A 22,920-nucleotide genomic window follows, 5' to 3' on the forward strand; every position below is an offset into this window, starting at 1 on the left:
GGGAAGGAGTGTTATTGACAGGAAAAATAGGAGAACTCAACGCTTCCATCGGAACAGAACAGACCACCAGGCAGGAAACATGATCTGCAAAGGTAGTCAAAGTAGTAGACTGTGAGAGGGAAAAAGAGGCAACCACCCATCTGCTCCCAACCTTAGGTTCCAGGGAAAGCCAGGTACTGAAATACAAGGGAGAGGTCATATCTTGAGGGCAGTATTGACTAACTGGTGGAAATAGTGACAAGAAAGTAATGTCCAATAAACGTATCTGCACTGTTATGATCAGTTTGTTTTCTATGTTACGCCAACCCCTTCATCCTTACTTTGAGTACAGCCTAAAGCTTCACTGTTAAAGGTCACTGATACTTTCCTCATTTCCTCACAAGGCAGCATCATTTGTTGCACTCCTGGCTGCCAAGTACCAGAGATGACGCAAGGGAGGTCTCCAAGTCCATCAAGGAGTCTACTGTTTCTTAATACTGATATTTGCTTTATTGACTAGTGTAAAAAGATAAAACATTCAAATTCCCAATACAACTATGATCTTTTCTTTCTGGACCCTCCATAGTATACACCAGGGATCTTGTATTTAGTTTCAGTATTCTGGTGTACACAGATCTGCAAGCTACGGTGACAGGATTGAGCCTGCCTTCCTGCTTAGATTTCTGAAAAGGCTCAGGTAACTGCTCTGTTTGCAGTTGATGAAGTGAGCCTGCTCCCCACAAGTATTTCAAACGAATTCGAAGGAAAATGATTTCTTTCCTTGGAAGGCCGCAATTCAAATAGTCCAGGATCCTAAGGATTGAACGAGGAGTATGACAGGAGGATCTAATTAGGAATGGTCAACTAAGGGGTGCAAAAGGAGCAATCTCCTCCTTTTTAATGCCATTAAAATATTATTATAGTATTGTCAACCCACCACTACATTTTTTTAAGTAATTACAGTAGCTATCAATTCCACCTTTATTAAAACATATATATAATATTTATTTATTGTTTAAAACTGTGCCTATTAGGTAATTTATGGTTGTTGATTTTTCAATCACATAATCTACTTGAGCCAATTTCTTGTCTTTCAATTCCACTATAAAAAGTGTTTGAAAACTTCTTGAAAAGATACCAGATAGTCATACTTTTGCATTAAGTAAACACCACCTGTACCTGTCAAATAAAAACATCACACTCAGTTGAGCAGATACCTCTCAACACAAGATCAGCACCAACCCAAGTTTACAAAATAACTCAAGTTGACTTATCAGAACGGCCAGCTTTGAACTGCCTCAAGGCTGAATCAGACTGTTCATCAAATGGCACATCTTGAAGGCTCTCCTGCACAGGCTCTGCAAACCCAGACTGATGCAGCTATGCATGTCAGCGCAGAGCAACTGATTGAGCCATGGCTCTTCCTACAGAATCTGTGGTGACCATACAATATTTGATAGTCAATCTCGCTGCCTCCCGGCCATCTTGTACTACCTGCAACTCATTCCCTGCTTCCTCTGATAAAGAAGGCAACCCCTGCGCCACAAAATCCCATAATACATGAAAACCCACCTATAACACACACAGTGTTAATAGATCTCAAAGATTAGCTTACAGAGGAAAATAATTTCCGTTTGTAACTTAGCTGACACTGGCATTCCCCAAGTTGTTTTTTCTCACGGCTCCTTACATCACTTACTGTTCCCTATGAGCCCCCCTTCAATTCTTGCTCTGACTTTGCCTACATACCAGTATCAACTGCATGCTGCTACATCTATTTCATAGCCAGCCCACTGAACACCCAACGCAGAAGGTGGTACAAGGATTGTATAACAGGGGAGATGGAAGTAAATTAATTAGCTAAATATACAAAGTCTATGTCCAATACTGAAATCTATCTCAAGCCTCTTTACACATTCCCTTAGGAGACAGATCTTGCATGACCATTACATGATTCTGAGCACGAGTCGATTCTGGAATAGCCACACAAACTATCCTGCAATGCACAGTTTAAACATATCTAATATAATAAATAGAGTCTATCTGGCACACAAGCGTGTTAGTTAAATCTATATTGGTACCGACTCTGGATGTCCCTGATGAGGGTCTCTGGATGTTGATTTCATTGACATGCTGTAGTCCTGCAGTTCTCTTTAAACATATTAATCACACAAATTGGAAACTCTTTATTCAGGTTACTGGACAGGAGCCACGTAACTTCTTGGAGACCACTGCTCTTGGACCGTCAACAAGCAGCTGGCCGCCTTCCTCGAGACCAACGGATCCCTCGACCTCTCGCAGTCTGGCTTCCGGGCCAACCACAGCACCGAGACCGCCCTGATCGCAGCCACCGACGACATCCGAGCCCTGCTCGACAACGGAGAAACAGCGGCCCTCATCCTCCTAGACCTCTCCGCGGCCTTCGACACTGTCTGCCACCGCACCCTAGTGCAGCGCCTCAGCAACGTCGGAATCCAGGAGAAGGCACTGGAATGGATCGTCTCGTTCCTCGCCGGAAGGACACAGAGAGTCCGCCTCCCCCCGTTCAGATCAGACGCTCTTCAACGTCTACATGAGCCCCCTCGCAGCCATCGCACGCCAACACAACCTCAACATCATCTCCTACGCCGACGACACCCAGCTGATCCTCTCCCTCACCAACGACCCCGCCACCGCCAGAGCCAACCTACACGAAGGGATGACAGACGTAGCCAAGTGGATGATGCAGAGCCGCCTGAAACTGAACTCGGACAAGACGGAAGTCCTCATCCTGGGATCTTCACCCTCCGCCTGGGACAACTCCTGGTGGCCCCCGCCCTGGGCAGCGCACCCATACCAACAGACCACGCACGCAACCTGGGATTCATCCTGGACTCCTCCCTCTCCATGACCAGACAAGCCAACGCCGTCTCCTCGTCATGCTTCTACATCCTGCGCATGCTACGTAAGATCTTCCGGTGGATCCCCACCGAGACCAGGAAGACGGTCACCCAGGCCCTCGTCACCTGCCGACTGGACTACGGAAACTCGCTCTACGCCGGAACCACCGCCAAACTCCAGAAGAGACTCCAGCGGATTCAGAACGCCTCAGCACGACTCATCCTGGACATCCCCCGTCGCAACCACATCTCCGGACACCTGAGAGATCTGCACTGGCTCCCGGTCAACAAGAAAATCACCTTCCGCCTCCTCACCCACGCACACAAAGCCCTACACAACCAAGGCCCAGGATACCTCAACAGCCGCCTCAACTTCTACGCTCCAACACGCCAGCTTCGATCGACCGGCCACGCCCTCGCGGCCGTCCCCCGCATCCGAAGAGCCACCACAGGAGGAAGGTCCTTTTCCTACCTGGCCGCCAAGACTTGGAACTCCCTCCCGACCCACCTCCGCCTGACCCAGGACCACCTTGCCTTCAGGAAGCAGCTCAAGACCTGGCTGTTCGAGCAGTAGCGGACCCCCCTCCCCATGCGCCTTGAGACCCCCCCGGGTGAGTAGTGCGCTTTATAAATGCTTTGATTGATTCCCTCGTAAAAAATCAGAGAATGAGCCTAGCAAAATTTTGTACCTTGTGCTGCTCTAATCCATACATAATATAACGATTAATTCAAAAAATCTTCCAAGCCCTTACGTGAGGCATGAAATAAAATTACGCTCCCGTGGCATAAGATGAAAAGTGTGTATTTACACAAAGAGGAAAGGTAATGTCTATGGAGAGAAGAGCTTACTTACTTGTATTTCTGTTTCTGCATCGTATCAGTCTTCATTGATGTTAAACACTTAATAATTCCATGCTGCCTACTGAACACAGGAGACACCGGAGCACTTCAATTCAATTCAATTAAAAATTCCATAGAGTGTCATTGTGCATTAGGTGTCATGATAAAAACACCCTCTAATGGTCTAAACCAAGACTCTGTTTCATTCTCTGGGAGAATACAATGACTCTGAATAGCACGTTTAAACTTCATTGCCACATTATTGCTCAGAAAGGTGAGAATGTATGAGTAAATAGAAAAAGAAAATGCAGCCCGATAGTCTTATATTGGAAAAGAGACCCTTTAAAGATCCATGAGGCTTCTCTATCCAAGGTACACTCATCTGGCAGTTTGCCTCAGAGAGCACAGTTCATTTTTATGAAAAACATGCAAAGATGCCAACAGATGGCATTCACTTTTAAATGTCCAACTTAAGAACCGGAGAGACAGGTGGGCTGTTTATGACTTCAATGAAGATGTGTACGGTGCACAAGCAGGACTACAGGTAAGGGAACTTTTGTTCTCCATTTTAGAATCTTTATTGATAGTCATAAACATTGAATAGAATATCAAGCTTAAACAAGCCTCAATATGTGACTGTTGGAATGTTCTTATCTGAAAGTACCGGTCACTATCTTTTGGACCATTTGCGCATTTGCTTGTGAATCAGAGTCTACACAATAGTCTTTAGTGAATGTATGAATGGACTTGCAAGCAGCTGCCTTACATATGTCAGCTATATGCACATTCTATGCAGCGCTGTATGGCTGCTCTTCCTCTGATTGAGTACGCTCTAGAATTGCCTGGTAATGTTTTATTTGCTAATTGATAACATAGCACGAAGCAAAATACTATTCATCTAGCTGCTTAGTAGTGCAAAACCTTGTCTTGATGGTCCATAATGAATAAACAGTTGATATGTTTTTCTCAAATCTTCTGTCTTGTCCAAGTAGAATCATAGTACTTTTCCAACATCTAAAGAGTGCAAAACTTTTTCTGTTGCTGTTGAAGGAGAAAAGAGAGTTGTGTTCTCATTACTCCTCTTTTAGAGTGGATATTGCAATGCGCAATTTAAATATATCTAATCTAACATATTAAATAGATTAGATTTATATGTCAGTTCAAAATGTGAACTAATTTAGAGAACCTGGTATTTATCTCCCAGGGTGGAGAGGGTATACTTTTCTCAGTTTTTTAACATAATTTTTTACAACTGGTATCTTGAAGAAAGATTCTTGGGTTGGAGATTTTCTGTCTGCAGTGATGGCTGCTAGATGTACTTTCATTGATGTAAACTGCAAGTTAGATTGAGCTAAGTGTAGTAGATATGGAAGAATTGTGTCTTCTTGACATGTAATTGGATTGTGTCTTTTTGTTGGCACCAAATACAGAAACTTTTCCACTTAAAAGCAAAACATTCTCTTGTAGATGAGCGCTTAGTTTCTCTTGAGATTTTCATACAAGCCAGTATTAAATTTAGATGGGTGTACTTTATCTCAGGAGACATGCAGCCAAATTCAATGATAGAGGAGGCAAGTGTTGAATTTGACCCTGTAGCCTTGTCAATGGATCAGGTCTGTAAGGGAACCTCATACATGGTCTTATACACATCTGTAATAGGTCTGTCTCGTCCAATCTGGAGCTACTAAAATCATCTTAGTTTCAGATCAGCAAAGTTTGAGGATCACTGTTGATATTAATGGAAAAGGAGGAAAAACCACCAATAATGGCCTCCATCATTCTATCATAAGGGTATTCCCCTAGTGAACCCTTATCTGGAAACCAAGATGCAAAGACTCTGGACTTTTTGATTTCCCTTGTAAAGAAGATATCTAAACAAGGAGTTCCCCATTCTCAGAAAACTTGTTTTAGAACCTTGCTGTGTAAAATGTATTTGTAGGACTCTATGTAATATCAGCTAAACAAGTCTCCCTCTACATTTATACTTCCTGAAAGTTGAGTTGCAGACAAATTAAGATTGTTGAATAGAGGCCAATTCCAGATATAATGATCTTGTAATGTCAGAGGTCTCGATTTGGAGCCTCTTTGTCAATTCATATAATGTACAGTAGTGGTGTTGTTTGTCTGAATCTGAATTTTAGTTTGTTCTTTGTGATGATTAAAGTCCACTCTTCTATGTGCCAAGATACTACTCTCCAACTGGAGTGGGTAACAGAAGAGGGGGTATTAGTTTGTCACTGCCTTGTACCCGATGAAAGCCGTCCTCTATTGGACGGGGATTTTGTCTCAGTTGTTCTTTGCATAGATGACTTAAGTTGATAACAGTATCTTTTTTCTATGGATACTGTTGATGTTGTTCTGGATCAACGTCAAAGGTATTCAGTTTGATATTAAGGGTAGTGGCTCTGACTTGTTTGCCTTCGAAAGAGGGTTCAGGGTCACATTCACAACACCGTGAAAAGGAGGTGAGATCTCCGTACAAGAAATGGTTTAATTTCGACATCGAGCCACAGATGTCTCTCAAAGTAGCTTCAATACCTATTGATATTAAAACCATTGTCATTGAAGACCCCCCCATCGCTCGCTGACTGTCAAGACATCAACGTTGATCACCTTCACCATTGACGTTGAAGAATAAAGTTATTCTTAACCTGTCCGGATCACCTTCTGCTGTTTCACTGCATTCATCGATTTTGGTGAGGATGTTTCCTTTTTGTCTTTAGAGTCCCTGTTAGACCTGTCTGCTTCTGGGAAGACTCTAACCATCGTGATTTATTTTTGTCCCCCTTAGCCTCCCAGAGTTTCTATTTTTATTTTTACATATGTCCATCAGGAATTTTTTAATGCTGTCAGGGGGCTAGGTGTTCCTTGGCGATGACGCCATTTTTCCCTCATAACCTGTGAGGCCTAGTCAGCCCCCTTGAAAATCTAGGGATCTCCAGAAACCTAAGATGGTGTCCTCCAACTGCCATAACGGACACTACTGGAGGACAGGTCCATAGGATAACATTAGGGAACTTTCTAGAATTGACTAGAGACTTCTGCAGGTCTCAGGCCACCCTATATAAGGCCAGTGACCAGCAGCCATTTTGTGCTGACCCCAGAGTAGAGGAGTGAGGCAGTGGTGAGAGGAGGTGGACACACTGAGAGCAGCTAGTTTGTCACTGAGGCTGACAGTTACTTCAGAGGATTGTTCCCCCTTCAGCCTTTGACCGATCCCTCTCTCAAAACATCAACTATTGGAAAAGAAATCGAGCTACTTGAGGAAGCAGCCACTCACATATTGGAATCCCATTAAATCCATTCAGGATACCCCTAACTGAAGATATTCCTGGCTACCCCTAATCAGCGCTGAGCTTACCAGGGGACGTGGAGTAGCTGAAGTGAGTGCGGGGGTCTGGGGCACCCTGGCGACCTGTGGAGCGAGGGCGCCGTGTGTGGACATCCTTCCTGTGAAGCCCCAGTGAGAGACGACTGGAGGGAAGCAGCGACGTTGCTCTGATCGGCATCGGGACCCCGGGGGCACCGGCCGCGTCAGAAACGAAGAGATCAGCGCTTCCGCGCATGACCGGCAACTAGACGCTTTTCGTGAGGCAGGAGGGGCCTATGTTCGGGCAGGCCCGGGAGAGCAGCGTCACCAGAAGACCAGCGTCCTCCCTGTGAAGTGAGTGCAGAGGCGGGAGAAGAGCGAGCGCTTCCGCGCATGCCCAACGGAGTAGCGCGACTGAGGAGAAGCCGAGCGCGACGGAGCACCGGTAGCTGTTTCCCCAGCCTGAGGAGGCAGAAGCGCCACTACAATTGACCCAGTAAAGAGCCGGTGGGCCAAGAGAAGCTCCCTCGATCCCTCCCGACCGCCGACTGCTGCCAGGCTTCAACGCGAGTGAGAAGAGCCCTCGCAGCACTTCCAGGAAGCTTACAAGTAAGCCGGGTAGAGTGGGGACGGGAGGCAGCAGCACCAGGGAAAAGGATTGAGACAGTGGGACTGCAATTGAGAGACACACTGAACTGCACACAGAGGCATAAATGAAGAGAACGGGCTAGTGCTCAGCCCAAACCCTACTAAAATAACCCCAACAAGTAACTGAACAGTGGAAAGCCTAATTGAAGGGAAAACAAGCTAGTGAACTGGCCAATAAAGAGTAAAACCGATCCAATAACGGTGCAAGTGGGAGAGAGGTGAAAGTGGTAAAGGGAGCCACAGGGTTCCTGGGCTAAAGCCCTTACAGAGCTTTTGTAGCGGAGGGAGTAGATCCTCTACCAGTTAGGTGTACCTTGCTAATATTATTGTGTCTTTCCTTCTAGTCACATTATTGGTGGGAAATGCTGTGAGGTTCTACAACCAGGTCATTCTGTTGGGCTGAACAGTGCTTAAGAGCTGTGGGGTAATGTATCTGCAAGTGTATTGTTAAAAACATATTACTCTGCCAGACTGTATATTGCCTTCCTGTAAAATTATTAGTGAAGTGTCTTGTGTCCTAAATAACTACAGAACCTAAATGTACCTTCGATTCTCAAATTCTGAGCAGGAGAAATATTGAAGAGTGATTTAAATTTCATGTAGATGTGTAATTAGATTGTCTTTTATCCCTGACTAAAAAGCATAACAAGAAGAGCATATTATTTTTATAAAAGGTATCGGTATTTTTCCAAACAGAGGTGTTGTGTCTTTATTTTAGTGGTTCATCACTGAGTTACTGTGGGTAAGATTTGTAAGTACTTAGCCAACGCTTGGAGTTAGCTGTAGACCACTACTGTGCCAGGCTACCATATGTAGGCTTGGGTAATCTAGGTCCAACATAATTGGTGGCAGCGGTGGGATAACGGATTTGTACTTACACTCACTTATTAGTAACGCAGTGCTAACCACAAGACCTCACCTGGAGTTTTCTCCCTGCGGCCCTCCTAATTTATATTTTTGATTTTTCTAAATTTACTTCTGGTGGTGGGTGGAGGTTAACCTCAAGTCACTTCGTGGTTTTCTCCTGTGAGTAATTTTATACCATGGCAAAGCTGGAGGTGAATCTTAAAGAGTTGGAAGCCAATACTGTGGCCCAACTCAGGGATTGGTGTCAGCAGAACGGGGTATTTTTCAATAAAGGTGCCAAGAAAGGAGAGTTGCTGACAAGCATAAGGGCATGGTTAGAAGCTCGCCTAAGGGAGGAACCAGAAACGGAAATGGGTGATGGGGACACTGTTACTGAGGCTGCATTGCTGAACCAAATGGGGAGAGGGAATCTTCTGACAGGTCCCAGGCTACCTTCAAGGGCAAGCAGCAGTGTTTCAGACAGGGGCTTAACCGAAGCCGAGCTGGAAGATAGGAGGGAGGAGAGGAGGTTGAAAATAGAACTAGCCAGGATGGACATGGAAAGGGAGGATAGGAGGTTGGCACATGAGCGAACCATCAAAGAGATGGATTTACAAGCCCTAAACCGAGGATCCCCCAAATCAGAGAATGGTGGCAGCGATACCCAGACCAACATCAAAGAACCTAGACCGTACCTACCAAAAGATATTATGGCTCGTTATGTACCCAGTGACGACATTGCTAAGTGGCTAGCCGCCTACGAGGTCTCGCTAAGGGCCCATGGGATTCTGGAAGTCCACTGGGGAGGTGGGTTATACAAATACATGCCCCCCACTGGCAGGGATACTTTGTTGGCTCTTGACCAGAGTGAACAGACCTACTATCCGGCTATGAAATCAGCGCTGCTCAAGAAGTTTGGGTTGACCCCTGAGAAATATAGGCAAAAGTTCCGGGGTAGCTACAAGCTGGGCACGCAAAACTGGGTAGATTTCTTGGACTACGCCAGGAAGGCCCCGGAGGGTTGGGTAAGAGGCAGCGAAGTAGGAGACTATGAGGGACTATATGACCTCATACTCAAGGAACACCTACTCGAGAAGTGTCTTCCCGAACTAAGACAGCATCTGGTGGACAGCAAGCTGACCAGCCCCAGGAAGCTTGCTGAGGAGGCGGACATCTGGGTTAGTACCCGGGTGTCGACTAAGGGGACTGGAGGGAATTCCCAGAAGCAAGGACAGGGCGCCCCCCAGAGGAAAGAGGGAGGGGAAACTAAGAGGGAGTTCTCAAAAGGGCCACAAAATACTTCGCAAGGAAGGGGCAGAGGATTCATCCCCAAGAGTAACCCCCCTCGCAACCCTACCCCTGGCCAAAGCCAGCAGCCAAGGGTTGTTCATTGTTTTGAGTGTGGTGGTGTGGGACACTATAAAGGAGATGTGAGGTGCCCAAAAAGACCACCCCCTCCCACTGGAGGAAAAGCCCCGGGAATCACTAGTGTAGTGCTCGGGGAGGAGATACCTTTGGTTAATGGAGGGGAGCGGGCGGGTGTCACCTTAGTGTCCCTGGGAGATAAAGAGATGGTTCCCAAGAACCAGCTGCCCTCTAATACTACTAAGTATGAGCAGTGGGTCACCATCAATGGCCGAAGAGGGGAGGCTCTGAGAGACACAGGAGCCAGCATGACTATGGTAAGGAGTTAGCTGGTGTCTCCAGAGCAGGTCATCCCAGATGTACTCCATCCCGCCGTAATGGCTGACGGCAGATTGGGCCACTATCCTGTGGCTGAGGTTCCCTTTGAGTGGGGAGGGGTTGCAGGTCCACTTCGAGTTGCCGTAAGCCCTGCCGTGCCTGTTGACTGCCTGTTAGGGAATGATATGGAGCACAATGCTTGGAGGAGGGTGGAGTACCAGACTCACTCTGAGATGCTGGGACCCCCTGACTGGACTTGTGTCAGCACAAGGTCCGCGACTGCCCGAAGGGGGAGTTCATTGACGCTGGAGCCTGGAACAATGGCCCAGCCGGCTGCCAGAGAGGAGAAGGACAGGAGGCCGGAGGACCCTGCCTCGACATCTCCACCTCGTGAGACAACTGGACCACCTGCGGAGGTGGATCTGGAGTCCACCGGGGAGAATGTTGCTTCCCTGGAAAACCTACCCATCCCAACTGAATGGCATGTGGAGGGAGGTCCTTCCCGGGAAGAGTTCTGCAAAGCTCAGAAAGAGTGTCCTACTCTCGAGGGGCTGCGGCAACAGGCCAACGCCCAGGCAGCGGGAAACATTGAAGGGAGCTACCAGATTTACTGGGAGGATGGACTCCTCTACAGTGAGCCCAAGACACCTGGCCACGGTTCAGCCAGAGCCTTGGTGGTCCCTCAATGCTTTAGAGCCTTTCTACTGGAACTGGCTCATGAGATACCATTGGCAGGACACCTAGGACAGGACAAGACCTTTGCCCGGCTTGTCCCCCATTTCTACTGGCCTCGAATGAAAGTGGCGTCGGATACATATTGTCGGACGTGTGTGTCTTGCCAAGCCAGTGGGAAAACTGGGGTGAAGCTAAAAGCTCCCCTGGAACCACTACCCGTCGTTAGCACCCCCTTTGAGAGGGTGGGCATCGACATTGTAGGGCCATTGGATCCACCAACTTCAGCTGGACATCGGTTCATACTGGTTTTGGTGGATCATGCCACCCGGTACCCAGAGGCAATACCTCTGAGGACCATCACTGCACCTGCAGTGGCAAGGGCCCTGATGGGGATTTTCACCAGAGTGGGTTTCCCCAAGGAGGTCATTTCCGACAGGGGGACTAACTTCCTTTCAGCATACATGCGGGCCATGTGGAAGGAGTGCGGCGTTACCTATCGGTTTACTACTCCCTATCACCCACAAACCAATGGTCTTGTGGAAAGGTTTAACAAAACCTTGAAAGGTATGATACGGAGTCTTCCTGAGAGCCTACGGAAGAAATGGGACATCCTCCTACCCTGTCTCTTGTTTTCCTACAGGGAAGTGCCACAGAAGGGAGTGGGCTTCAGCCCCTTCGAACTTTTGTATGGGCACCCTGTAAGGGGACCTCTCAGCCTGGTGAAAGACGGATGGGAACAGACTCCCAGGAAGCTTCCCCAGGACGTGGTGAGCTACATGCTGGCCTTCCGGAGCCAAATGGCTAAGTTGTGGAAGCAGGCTTCAGACAACTTGGAGGCCAGCCAAGCAGTTATGAAAGAGTGGTATGACCACAACGCTCACCCAGTGGAACTGGAGCCTGGACAGAAAGTGTGGGTAATGGAACCTGGAGAGCTAAATGCCCTCCAGGACCGTTGGACAGGCCCCTTTGAGGTTTTGGAGAAAAAGGGGAAGTCTACCTATTTGGTGGATCTTAAGACCCCGAGGCAGCCCCTCAGGGTGCTGCATGCCAATCGTCTCAAGCCACATCATGAGAGGCCCGAGGTTGTCTTAATGCTGGTGACCGATGGAGCAGAGGAAGAAGAAAGTGAACCTCTCCCTGATCTTCTCTCGTACAAAGAAAAAGATGGATCAGTGGAGGGAGTGATTCTCTCGCCATCCCTGACTTCTGAACAGCAAAGTGATTGCCGCCAGATCCTGGAGCAATTTTCTCCCCTGTTCTCCCTTGTCCCAGGCAGGACCCACCTGTGTACCCATGACGTGGACACAGGAGACAGCCCACCTGTGAAATCTAAAATCTACCGGCTGTCGGACAAGGTGAAGGCCAACATCAAAAGTGAAGTCGCCAAGATGCTGGAGCTAGGGGTGATTGAACCTTCTGGTAGCCCTTGGTCTAGCCCGGTGGTTTTGGTACCAAAAGCTGCCCCACCAGGCACCACACCTGAATTGAGATTCTGTGTGGACTACCGAGGCTTGAACTCAGTGACTAAAACTGATGCACATCCTATCCCACGGGCGGATGAGCTTATTGACCGGCTGGGAGCTGCCCAATACTTAAGTACCTTTGACCTAACTTCAGGGTACTGGCAGATTTCCCTTACCGAGGAGGCGAAGGAAAGGTCAGCCTTCTCTACACCTGAGGGACACTACCAATTTCGTGTGATGCCCTTTGGGCTCAAGAATGCCCCTGCCACTTTTCAGCGGCTGGTGAACAGGGTCCTTTCGGGAATGGAAGCTTTTTCTGCTGCATACCTGGACGACATTGCTGTCTTCAGCAGCAGCTGGGAGGACCATTTGCAGCACCTGCAAGCTGTTCTTCATGCCCTACAACAGGCTGGCTTGACCATCAAGGCCAGCAAGTGTCAGATCGGACAAGGGTCGGTGGTGTACCTAGGTCACTTGGTGGGCAGGGGGACGGTGCAGCCCCTCCAGGCAAAGATTGAGACCATCATCGCCTGGGAGCCCCCCAAGACTCAAACCGAGGTCCGAGCCTTCCTGGGCCTCACTGGATACTACCGTCGCTTCGTGAAGGGGTATGGCACTATCGTGGCCCCCCTCACTGAACTTACTTCCAAGAAGCAACCCCGACGGGTAGTCTGGACAGAGGCTTGCCAGCGAGCCTTCATGACCTTGAAACAAGCATTGTGTTCCGCTCCCATTCTCAAGGCCCCTAATTTTGCTAGAGAATTCATTGTCCAAACAGATGCGTCAGAACATGGCATTGGGGCAGTGTTATCGCAGCTAAATGATGAGGGCTTGGATCAACCCGTGGTCTTCCTGTCCAGAAGGCTACTCCCCAGGGAAAGGAGATGGAGTACAATTGAGAGAGAAGCCTTTGCGGTGGTTTGGGCTCTGAAGAAGCTGCGACCATACCTGTTTGGTTCGCACTTCCTAGTTCAGACTGACCATCGCCCCCTTCGTTGGCTGATGCAAATGAAGGGGGAGAATCCCAAGTTGTTAAGGTGGTCCATCTCCCTACAGGGAATGGACTTTAGGGTGGAACACCGACCTGGGGCAGACCATGCCAACGCAGACGGTCTATCCAGATATTTCCGCCTTAGTGATGAGGACTCCCAAGGGGTTGGGTAGTTCTCCCCACTTTCAGCTGGGGGGGACGCGTGTTAGACCTGTCTGCTTCTGGGAAGACTCTAACCATCGTGATTTATTTTTGTCCCCCTTAGCCTCCCAGAGTTTCTATTTTTATTTTTACATATGTCCATCAGGAATTTTTTAATGCTGTCAGGGGGCTAGGTGTTCCTTGGCGATGACGCCATTTTTCCCTCATAACCTGTGAGGCCTAGTCAGCCCCCTTGAAAATCTAGGGATCTCCAGAAACCTAAGATGGTGTCCTCCAACTGCCATAACGGACACTACTGGAGGACAGGTCCATAGGATAACATTAGGGAACTTTCTAGAATTGACTAGAGACTTCTGCAGGTCTCAGGCCACCCTATATAAGGCCAGTGACCAGCAGCCATTTTGTGCTGACCCCAGAGTAGAGGAGTGAGGCAGTGGTGAGAGGAGGTGGACACACTGAGAGCAGCTAGTTTGTCACTGAGGCTGACAGTTACTTCAGAGGATTGTTCCCCCTTCAGCCTTTGACCGATCCCTCTCTCAAAACATCAACTATTGGAAAAGAAATCGAGCTACTTGAGGAAGCAGCCACTCACATATTGGAATCCCATTAAATCCATTCAGGATACCCCTAACTGAAGATATTCCTGGCTACCCCTAATCAGAGCTGAGCTTACCAGGGGACGTGGAGTAGCTGAAGTGAGTGCGGGGGTCTGGGGCACCCTGGCGACCTGTGGAGCGAGGGCGCCGTGTGTGGACATCCTTCCTGTGAAGCCCCAGTGAGAGACGACTGGAGGGAAGCAGCGACGTTGCTCTGATCGGCATCGGGACCCCGGGGGCACCGGCCGCGTCAGAAACGAAGAGATCAGCGCTTCCGCGCATGACCGGCAACTAGACGCTTTTCGTGAGGCAGGAGGGGCCTATGTTCGGGCAGGCCCGGGAGAGCAGCGTCACCAGAAGACCAGCGTCCTCCCTGTGAAGTGAGTGCAGAGGCGGGAGAAGAGCGAGCGCTTCCGCGCATGCCCAACGGAGTAGCGCGACTGAGGAGAAGCCGAGCGCGACGGAGCACCGGTAGCTGTTTCCCCAGCCTGAGGAGGCAGAAGCGCCACTACAATTGACCCAGTAAAGAGCCGGTGGGCCAAGAGAAGCTCCCTCGATCCCTCCCGACCGCCGACTGCTGCCAGGCTTCAACGCGAGTGAGAAGAGCCCTCGCAGCACTTCCAGGAAGCTTACAAGTAAGCCGGGTAGAGTGGGGACGGGAGGCAGCAGCACCAGGGAAAAGGATTGAGACAGTGGGACTGCAATTGAGAGACACACTGAACTGCACACAGAGGCATAAATGAAGAGAACGGGCTAGTGCTCAGCCCAAACCCTACTAAAATAACCCCAACAAGTAACTGAACAGTGGAAAGCCTAATTGAAGGGAAAACAAGCTAGTGAACTGGCCAATAAAGAGTAAAACCGATCCAATAACGGTGCAAGTGGGAGAGAGGTGAAAGTGGTAAAGGGAGCCACAGGGTTCCTGGGCTAAAGCCCTTACAGAGCTTTTGTAGCGGAGGGAGTAGATCCTCTACCAGTTAGGTGTACCTTGCTAATATTATTGTGTCTTTCCTTCTAGTCACATTATTGGTGGGAAATGCTGTGAGGTTCTACAACCAGGTCATTCTGTTGGGCTGAACAGTGCTTAAGAGCTGTGGGGTAATGTATCTGCAAGTGTATTGTTAAAAACATATTACTCTGCCAGACTGTATATTGCCTTCCTGTAAAATTATTAGTGAAGTGTCTTGTGTCCTAAATAACTACAGAACCTAAATGTACCTTCGATTCTCAAATTCTGAGCAGGAGAAATATTGAAGAGTGATTTAAATTTCATGTAGATGTGTAATTAGATTGTCTTTTATCCCTGACTAAAAAGCATAACAAGAAGAGCATATTATTTTTATAAAAGGTATCGGTATTTTTCCAAACAGAGGTGTTGTGTCTTTATTTTAGTGGTTCATCACTGAGTTACTGTGGGTAAGATTTGTAAGTACTTAGCCAACGCTTGGAGTTAGCTGTAGACCACTACTGTGCCAGGCTACCATATGTAGGCTTGGGTAATCTAGGTCCAACAGTCCCTCTTTTGGAGTCTGTGTCAGCAGGTGGCTTTCCAGATGGGTCATGAGAAGCAGATCGCTCTAGTCTTTTTTTCTTACATTGCATGATGCCTCCCTGTCCTTAAACTTACGTTTAGACATTGTACTGCAGATGTCAGAGACCTTTGCTTTCCTCACAGTGGTCACTTGGAAGGCACATCACACAAACCTTGTGAAGATCAGATACCGCCTTTTTCTGCCACATGAAGGGAACTTTGAAAAGAGTGGGCATTATGAAGAGAATTTCTCTCAGAAAAATTGACATTTCAATGTCACTCGACAGAATAGGTGTAAAAACATTGAAAGAAGGATGGCAAAACTGTAAAATATCAATTTGTAAGGAAAGAAAATTGAGATTTAGCATCTCACTGTGCTCCTAAGGTCCTGCTCACATGAGCCTAAAAAAAGAACTAAGCTCTCTTAGTCAAACTGCTAGAAGGGTGCACTGTGGACAGAGAAGCCTCGGATCCTTAAAGGGACAGCACCCTTTTCAGCTCTTTTAGGATATAAGCTTATCGGACTGCCTTTTCTTTTTCTATTTTTTCATACAATTCCACCTTTCTGAACAATATTGCTGCAATGGAGATTCAAATTGGTATTCAGAGTCAATGTAATCTCTCAGAAAAAGAAACAGTGCCTTTCATAAGCCATTACAGGGTATTTTGTCATCATGAAACCTGATGCAGGAACACCCTATGGAATTTTAAAATGGATTGTATATTTATTAAGAAGAACTCCAGGGTCCATGAAGGCAGCGCAGATTTATTCAGTGCTTCTGACTTCAATGAAGATCCTCAATGCAAATGATTGCATTTCGCAAGTGTTGGATAGCCTTGTGGAGAAGTTTAAATCCTTCACTAAATATGATGATCACCTGGCATAGATTTCCCCCATGCATTGTTGATGTGTATTAAAATATTGTTGATGGCACATGTTTGCAAGTTGTTTGGGCAAGGGTTAGTTGACTCTGGTTTTGGTACCTTGATTTTACTTCTCAATGTCAGTTCAGGATGTGACTCTTTTGGAACAATATGATGGTACTTCAGTAATCCCAAGGCATTTCCTGTGTTTTGGTTTTAAAGCAAGGTGTACATCATTGCCCTTGATGCGGTATAGTATTGCTGGCTGCACCATTTGTTCAATCAAACGAATACCTGAACTAATAAAAAATATTATTAAAAAGTATAGGACCACAGTCTTGTCTCAGTTGTTTTTTTCACTACATTCAAATCATTAGATATCATATTTCCTGCAATCTTTTAACACAGAAGCCTGTTTGGAACTTGGGTTGCCCAATTCTCAACAAAACAGAAATAATGTCTAAAGTAACAGTGCCTTTAAACCCTTATTTTATAATCGTAAGTGGTATGACTTCCACAAATAAATGCAAAAAACAAGAATAACTTTATATTTTAAAGGGCTCAATCATCAGCAATTGTAGAAATTTGGAAAAATGAAAGTATGGACTCAAAGCAAAAATTGGATTTGCTTTGTGAACTCGTCACGTAAGCTTTGATAAATTTCATTTAAGACATTCAAATAAAAATCGAATTTTCAATGATTTATTGATATGATTAGATCAAACTAGTTTATTGCATCTGTATCTTTTGCCCCAAAGAACACCTTTATGCTTTACTTTTTTAAATGTTAGGGCATTTTTCTTTTTGCTTGTTATGTCTAGCAAGAGATTGTGCAAAATGTGAACTTTGAAAGCTACAGTCTGTGAACTCTAAAAGAAACTTCAAACAAAAAATGGTGCTGCTACTAAATATCAATGTTCATGTTCTGTGAGGCAGTTGGTCAAATAGACAGCTATAACAATGTCAACAGAATTGCTCTATGACATTCTGTGAAAAAATAAACAAGCCTCCTCAATGTGGGGAGAGAGCATGGCAAACACAGAGGTCTGAGATCATGGAGCAGTCATAGTGAAGTTGTGGGTTCACACTCTGACAGAGATCAACGAGCAACAACTATGAGGAATTCTGGCAGGACATTTAAAAACCACCCAAAACACTGCTGCAGTGCAGATGTGGAACAATCAAACAGATTATTAATTGACAATGAGAAATTAAATGCCAGAGTCAGCCTTCAGTACCTGTCATAGCTGCCAACAACAACTGCCTGGCCACTCGGACTCGTAGCTGCTGCAGTGAACTCCTTCTCTGTAGGGTCCCGGCTGTAATCAAAGGTCTGGATCACATGACCCTCCTTCCCATAGGCCACAATCTTCTTATCACAGCCACCAGCTACAATGCTGTTGGAAGCCCATGCAAGGGCATATGGTGGGCATGGGTGGGTCACAAGTTTACCCTATGACAACAAGGAATAAGTAGCTTTTAAAACCACAACCATCTATAACCTATACGACAGGATGCCAATCACCTGCATCCATTAGTGCATACCAGTCTTGTACTTGCTCTTGCCTTTTGTGTGTCACTTACATTTCCTACAAGAAAGTGATCATCAACAGATAAGAAGACAGGAGTATAAATTGTGTTGGTCACCTTTAATCACTTGAGAATTAATGTTATAGTGCACCGACAGAAATGCTTATAATAACAATATTCCCCCCTCGTACAGTGTTAGCCAAATAATTTTCTTTGCTACCATGCTTACACAATACCCCCAGAAATAAATCTCGGAAAGTTGAACAAAACATATTGAAGAAAGCAAATTATGCATAAGATTTAACCACATTCCACTATTTTTCCAAGTATGGTGGGCATACATATTAGAAGCAATGTGCTCAAGGTCATTATTAAGGCTAGGTGCCTGAAATAGAGGAGCTTCAAAAATCCATAAATAGATGAAAAAGTTACTTATCTTCGGTAACAATCTTTTTGGGGGATACTTTATCTACCTGTTTTGAATACTTTATCTGCAGACTTGATTCACAAGCTTTTGTAATAGCTCTTTGACACTGGCAGAGGTAGGTGACTCCGTTCTGATGTCACACGTGGAGTTGCGGTAAAGTCACTGGATTCACACAGCATTGAGGTCAGCATCATAACGATAATTCAACTCTGCTTTTGCAACAACTTTGGAAACATTAAAAGAGAACTGTACTTGCCTAACTCGACTTGACATCCCCAGACGTCGCCTTCCTCACGGAAACCTGGATAAACGCCTCCTCAGCGCCCGACATCTCCATCGCCATCCCGGACGGCTGCAAGATCACCCGGAGGGACCGCATCAACCAGACCGGAGGAGGCATCGCCATCGTCCACAAGAACACCATCCGCATCACGACCGACGGCAACGACACCCTCGCCACCGCGGAACACCTCCACTTCCAGATATACACACCGACCCTAAGACGACCCTCAGAGGCACCCTCGTCTACAGACCCCCGGGACCACGCACACAATTCAGCGAAGACATCGCTGACTTCATCAGCCCGCACGCCCTCCCCTCCGCCGACTACATCCTCCTGTGGGACCTCAACTTCCACCTGGAGAACAACAAGGACCGCAACAAAGCCGCTCTGATGGAAAACCTCGCCAACCTCGGACTCAAGCAACTGGTCAACACCCCCACCCACTACGCCGGCCACACGCTTGACCCCGTCTTCTCTTCCAGCAAGTACATCACCTTCAGCCACGCCACCGGACTCCACTGGACCGACCACAGCTGCGTCCACTTCAGCTTCAAAAAAACAACGACCCACCACCACCCGCAACAGGTACCCCACAGGAGTTGGAGCAAGATCACCGCCGACAAGCTCACTACCTCCCTCAGCCAGAGCCCACCCGCCAGCACAACGGACCCCAGCGAAGCAGCCCGCAACTTCACACAGTGGCTGACCGCCTGCGCCGACGACCTCGCTCCACTGAAAAACCCTCCCAGCAGGCCCAGAAGCAAGAAGGCCTCCTGGTTCACCGACGAACTCAAGGACTCCAAGAAGAACTGCAGCACCCTCGAGAAAGCCTGGCTCCTCGATCAGACCACAGATAACATGACCGCCCTCAAACAAGCCACCCGAAAGCACCACCAGCTTATCCGCACCACCAAGAAGAAATCACTGAAGGAACGACTGGACAACAACGCCCACGACAGCAAGGAACTCTTCAGCATCGTCAAGGAGTTCTCCAACCCCAGCACCGGCAACAACGACATCACTCCTTCACAAGATCTCTGCGACTCTCTCGCCTCGTTCTTCCACCGCAAGATCACCGACATCCACAACAGCTTCGGCGCACCACCCATGCACCCAACCGTCGAACCAACGCCCCCCACCACCACCCTCCGCACCTGGACCACAGTGACCACCGAAGACACCGCCCGCACGATGAACACCATCCACTCCGGATCTCCGACCGATCCGTGCCCCCACCACGTCTTCAACAAGGCCGACTCCACCATCGCACCCCAACTCCGGAACATCATCAACTCCTCCTTCAACACCGCCACCTTCCCGGAGAGCTGGAAGCATGCCGAGCTCAGCGCCCTACTGAAGAAACCAACAGCGGACCCCACCGACCTCAAGAACTTCCGCCCCATCTCGCTCCTCCCTTTTCCTGCTAAAGTCATCGAGCAGATCGTCAACAAACAGCTGGCCGCCTTCCTCGAGACGAACGGATCCCTCGACCCCTCGCAGTCCGGTTTCAGAGCCAACCACAGCACCGAGACCGCCCTGATCGCAGCCACCAACGACATCCGAGCCCTGCTCGACAACGGGGAAACAGCGGCACTCATCTTCCTGGACCTCTCTGCAGCGTTCGACACTGTCTGCCACCGCACCCTAGTTCAACGCCTCAGCAACCTCGGCATCCAAGAGAAGGCACTGGAGTGGATCATCTCGTTCCTCGCCGGAAGAACACAGAGTTTGCCTCCCCCCGTTTCGATCCGAGGCCACCGAAGTCATCTGCGGCGTACCACAAGGATCATCACTCAGCCCCACCCTCTTCAACGTCTACATGAGACCTCTTGCAGCCATCGCACGCCAACACAACCTCAACATCATCTCCTACGCCGACGACACCCAGCTGATCCTCTCCCTCACCAGGGACCCCGACACCGCCAGAACGAGCCTACACGAAGGGATGAAAGACATCGCCGAGTGGATGAAGACCAGCCGCCTGAAACTGAACTCAGACAAGACGGAAGTCCTCATCCTGGGACCATCACCCTCCGCCTGGGACGACTCCTGGTGGCCCCCCGCCCCGGGCACCGCTCCCAAGCCAACAGACCACGCACGCAACCTGGGCTTCATCCTGGACTCCTCCCTCTCGATGACCAGACAAGTCAACGCCGTTTCCTCATCATGCTTTCACACCCTTTGCATGCTCCGCAAGATCTTCCGATGGATCCCAACCGAAACCAGGAAAACGGTCATCCAGGCACTCGTCACCAGCCGACTGGACTACGAAAACACCCTCTACGCCGGAACCACAGCCAAGCTACAGAGAAGACTCCAACGCATCCAGAACGCCTCCGCCCGACTCATCCTGGACATCCCCCGACGCTGCCACATCTCCGGCCACCTGAGGGACCTGCACTGGCTCCCCGTCAACAAGAGGATCACGTTCAGGCTCCTCACCCACGCACACAAGTCTCTCCACGACCTGGGCCCCAAGTACCTTAACGACCGCCTGACCTTCCACACTCCCACCCGCCAGCTACGATCAACCAACCACGCCCTCGCCGCCGTTCCACGCATCCGAAGAGCCACCGCCGGAGGCAGATCCTTCTCCTACCTGGTGGCCAAAACATGGAACTACCTCCCCATCCACCTTCGACTGACCCAGGACCATCTCGCCTTCAGGAGACAACTCAAGACCTGGCTGTTCGAGCAGTAGCGGACCCCTTCCCCCAAGCGTCTTGAGACCCCCCCGGGTGAGTAGCGCGTGTGAGAAGTTGGCCTGATATATAATGTTCACTATTCTAGTGAGCACTCTGTATCAGTCCGAACAACCCTTATTGATGATTGGTTGTAAGTTAACCTTATAGACCAGCTATCCTAGTAGCATGGATACGAGCAGTCTAAGGCTAAGACTCTAGAGGGCGTGTTAAGCCAGCTGTTTTACCATCACATTACCCCTTGAACACCAAGTGAAAGGACACCACACAAGTTGTTACCAAAAATAAAGTGTATTTATTTATAACAAGACTACCCTGGCTCTTTATGAGACAGGGAGCTAAGCACACAACAAAACTCTTGAAGAATTACTGAAAGTCGCACAATTTACACAAATGCCCGAGGGGCACGAAAAACCATATATTACAAAAGTGGAATGCGAATTACTAGCAGGTAAGTAACTATTCTCATAGACTTTAGAAACGCTAGGCCTACAATACTAAACCCTTAGATTAGAAGCAGGAGGCCTGTGGACGTCGTGTGCAGAGTGGGAACTCTCACGCGTAAGGCGGGAAAAAGTCTATGGAGGCTAGCAAAGACAAAGTTACTGTTCTCGGGCGAACCCGACTAGGTGGGTCGAAAACAAGAGTGGATCCGAACACTTAGAGTGTTGGACTATGCTGAAGCACCGGAGTACTTGGTTTACCTAGCCCAGGGGCTGCGGCTGCATAGGGTTCAAGTTGCGTCGGAAACCCTCGTTGAAGATCCAGGAGCCTGAAGAAAGAAGTTGCTGGCAGGCGGCCAGTGAAGGAGTTCGTGGTGATCCAAGCCTGGATCAGGGAAGAAGAAACCTGTAAGCAGAGGGGACCAAGTTCTGAATCACTAGCCAGTGATTTGAGTGGGCACCAGGATGGCACCGGACGAAGTCACCTCAGCCAGGTGAGTGGGCGCTGCTGGGCTCTGCAGTCTCTCGGACCAGGAGGCGTTGTCGGCGACCAGGATGGAGGTGCGAGCTGTCCCACGAAGGTACTTGCTGTCGACGTCGCTGGACCCAGGATTGGGCAACAAGTCTTGGCAAATGCAAGGCCCACGCGGTGGACCTAAAATGGCGTCTTGAGTGGACCAGGAGGGTCCAGGGTGCTCCTCTTTTGGAGGGGAGCAAGGGCTAGTCTGGAGCAACCAGACCAGCAGTGGTTGTCGTCGTGGAGCGTCGTGAGAGGGTCACTAGCCAACGGGCAAGCGACCTGGACAACGCGGTTAGCAGCAAAGAGCAGAAGGGCCCCACGCAGATCTCGTGGATGCAGGGGGGCTGAACTTCGGTGCTGGAGCTGCTCAGGGTCGGGGCTTCTCTTACCCCAAAGCACTCGGTCGAGGGTCACTCGGTGGTCGTGCTGGACAAGCGTCGTGCAGTTCTGAAGATGGCCGGTCCCTCGAGGTCTCGTCGCACCCACGGATCACAGCTGGGCTGATGATGTAGGTTGAGGTCAGAGGTGCCAGGGAAGCCGGTTCTCGT

The 22,920-nt window shown here is 48.6% G+C and overlaps 1 protein-coding gene across 1 annotated transcript in view; it reads right to left on the reverse strand.

The window, feature by feature from the left end:
* The window catches only part of IFT172 (intraflagellar transport 172), a 1,142,656-nt gene that overhangs the window by 1,014,270 nt on the left and 105,466 nt on the right, over window positions 1–22,920 (reverse strand). The window contains exon 8 of the mRNA XM_078650113.1: window positions 17,706–17,920. Coding sequence (XP_078506239.1) covers window positions 17,706–17,920 — 215 coding nt within the window. The remainder of the gene's footprint in view (window positions 1–17,705; window positions 17,921–22,920) is intronic.

This window comes from Lissotriton helveticus, chromosome 6 (genome assembly GCF_964261635.1).
Source record: "Lissotriton helveticus chromosome 6, aLisHel1.1, whole genome shotgun sequence".
Lineage (NCBI taxonomy): Eukaryota > Metazoa > Chordata > Amphibia > Caudata > Salamandridae > Lissotriton > Lissotriton helveticus.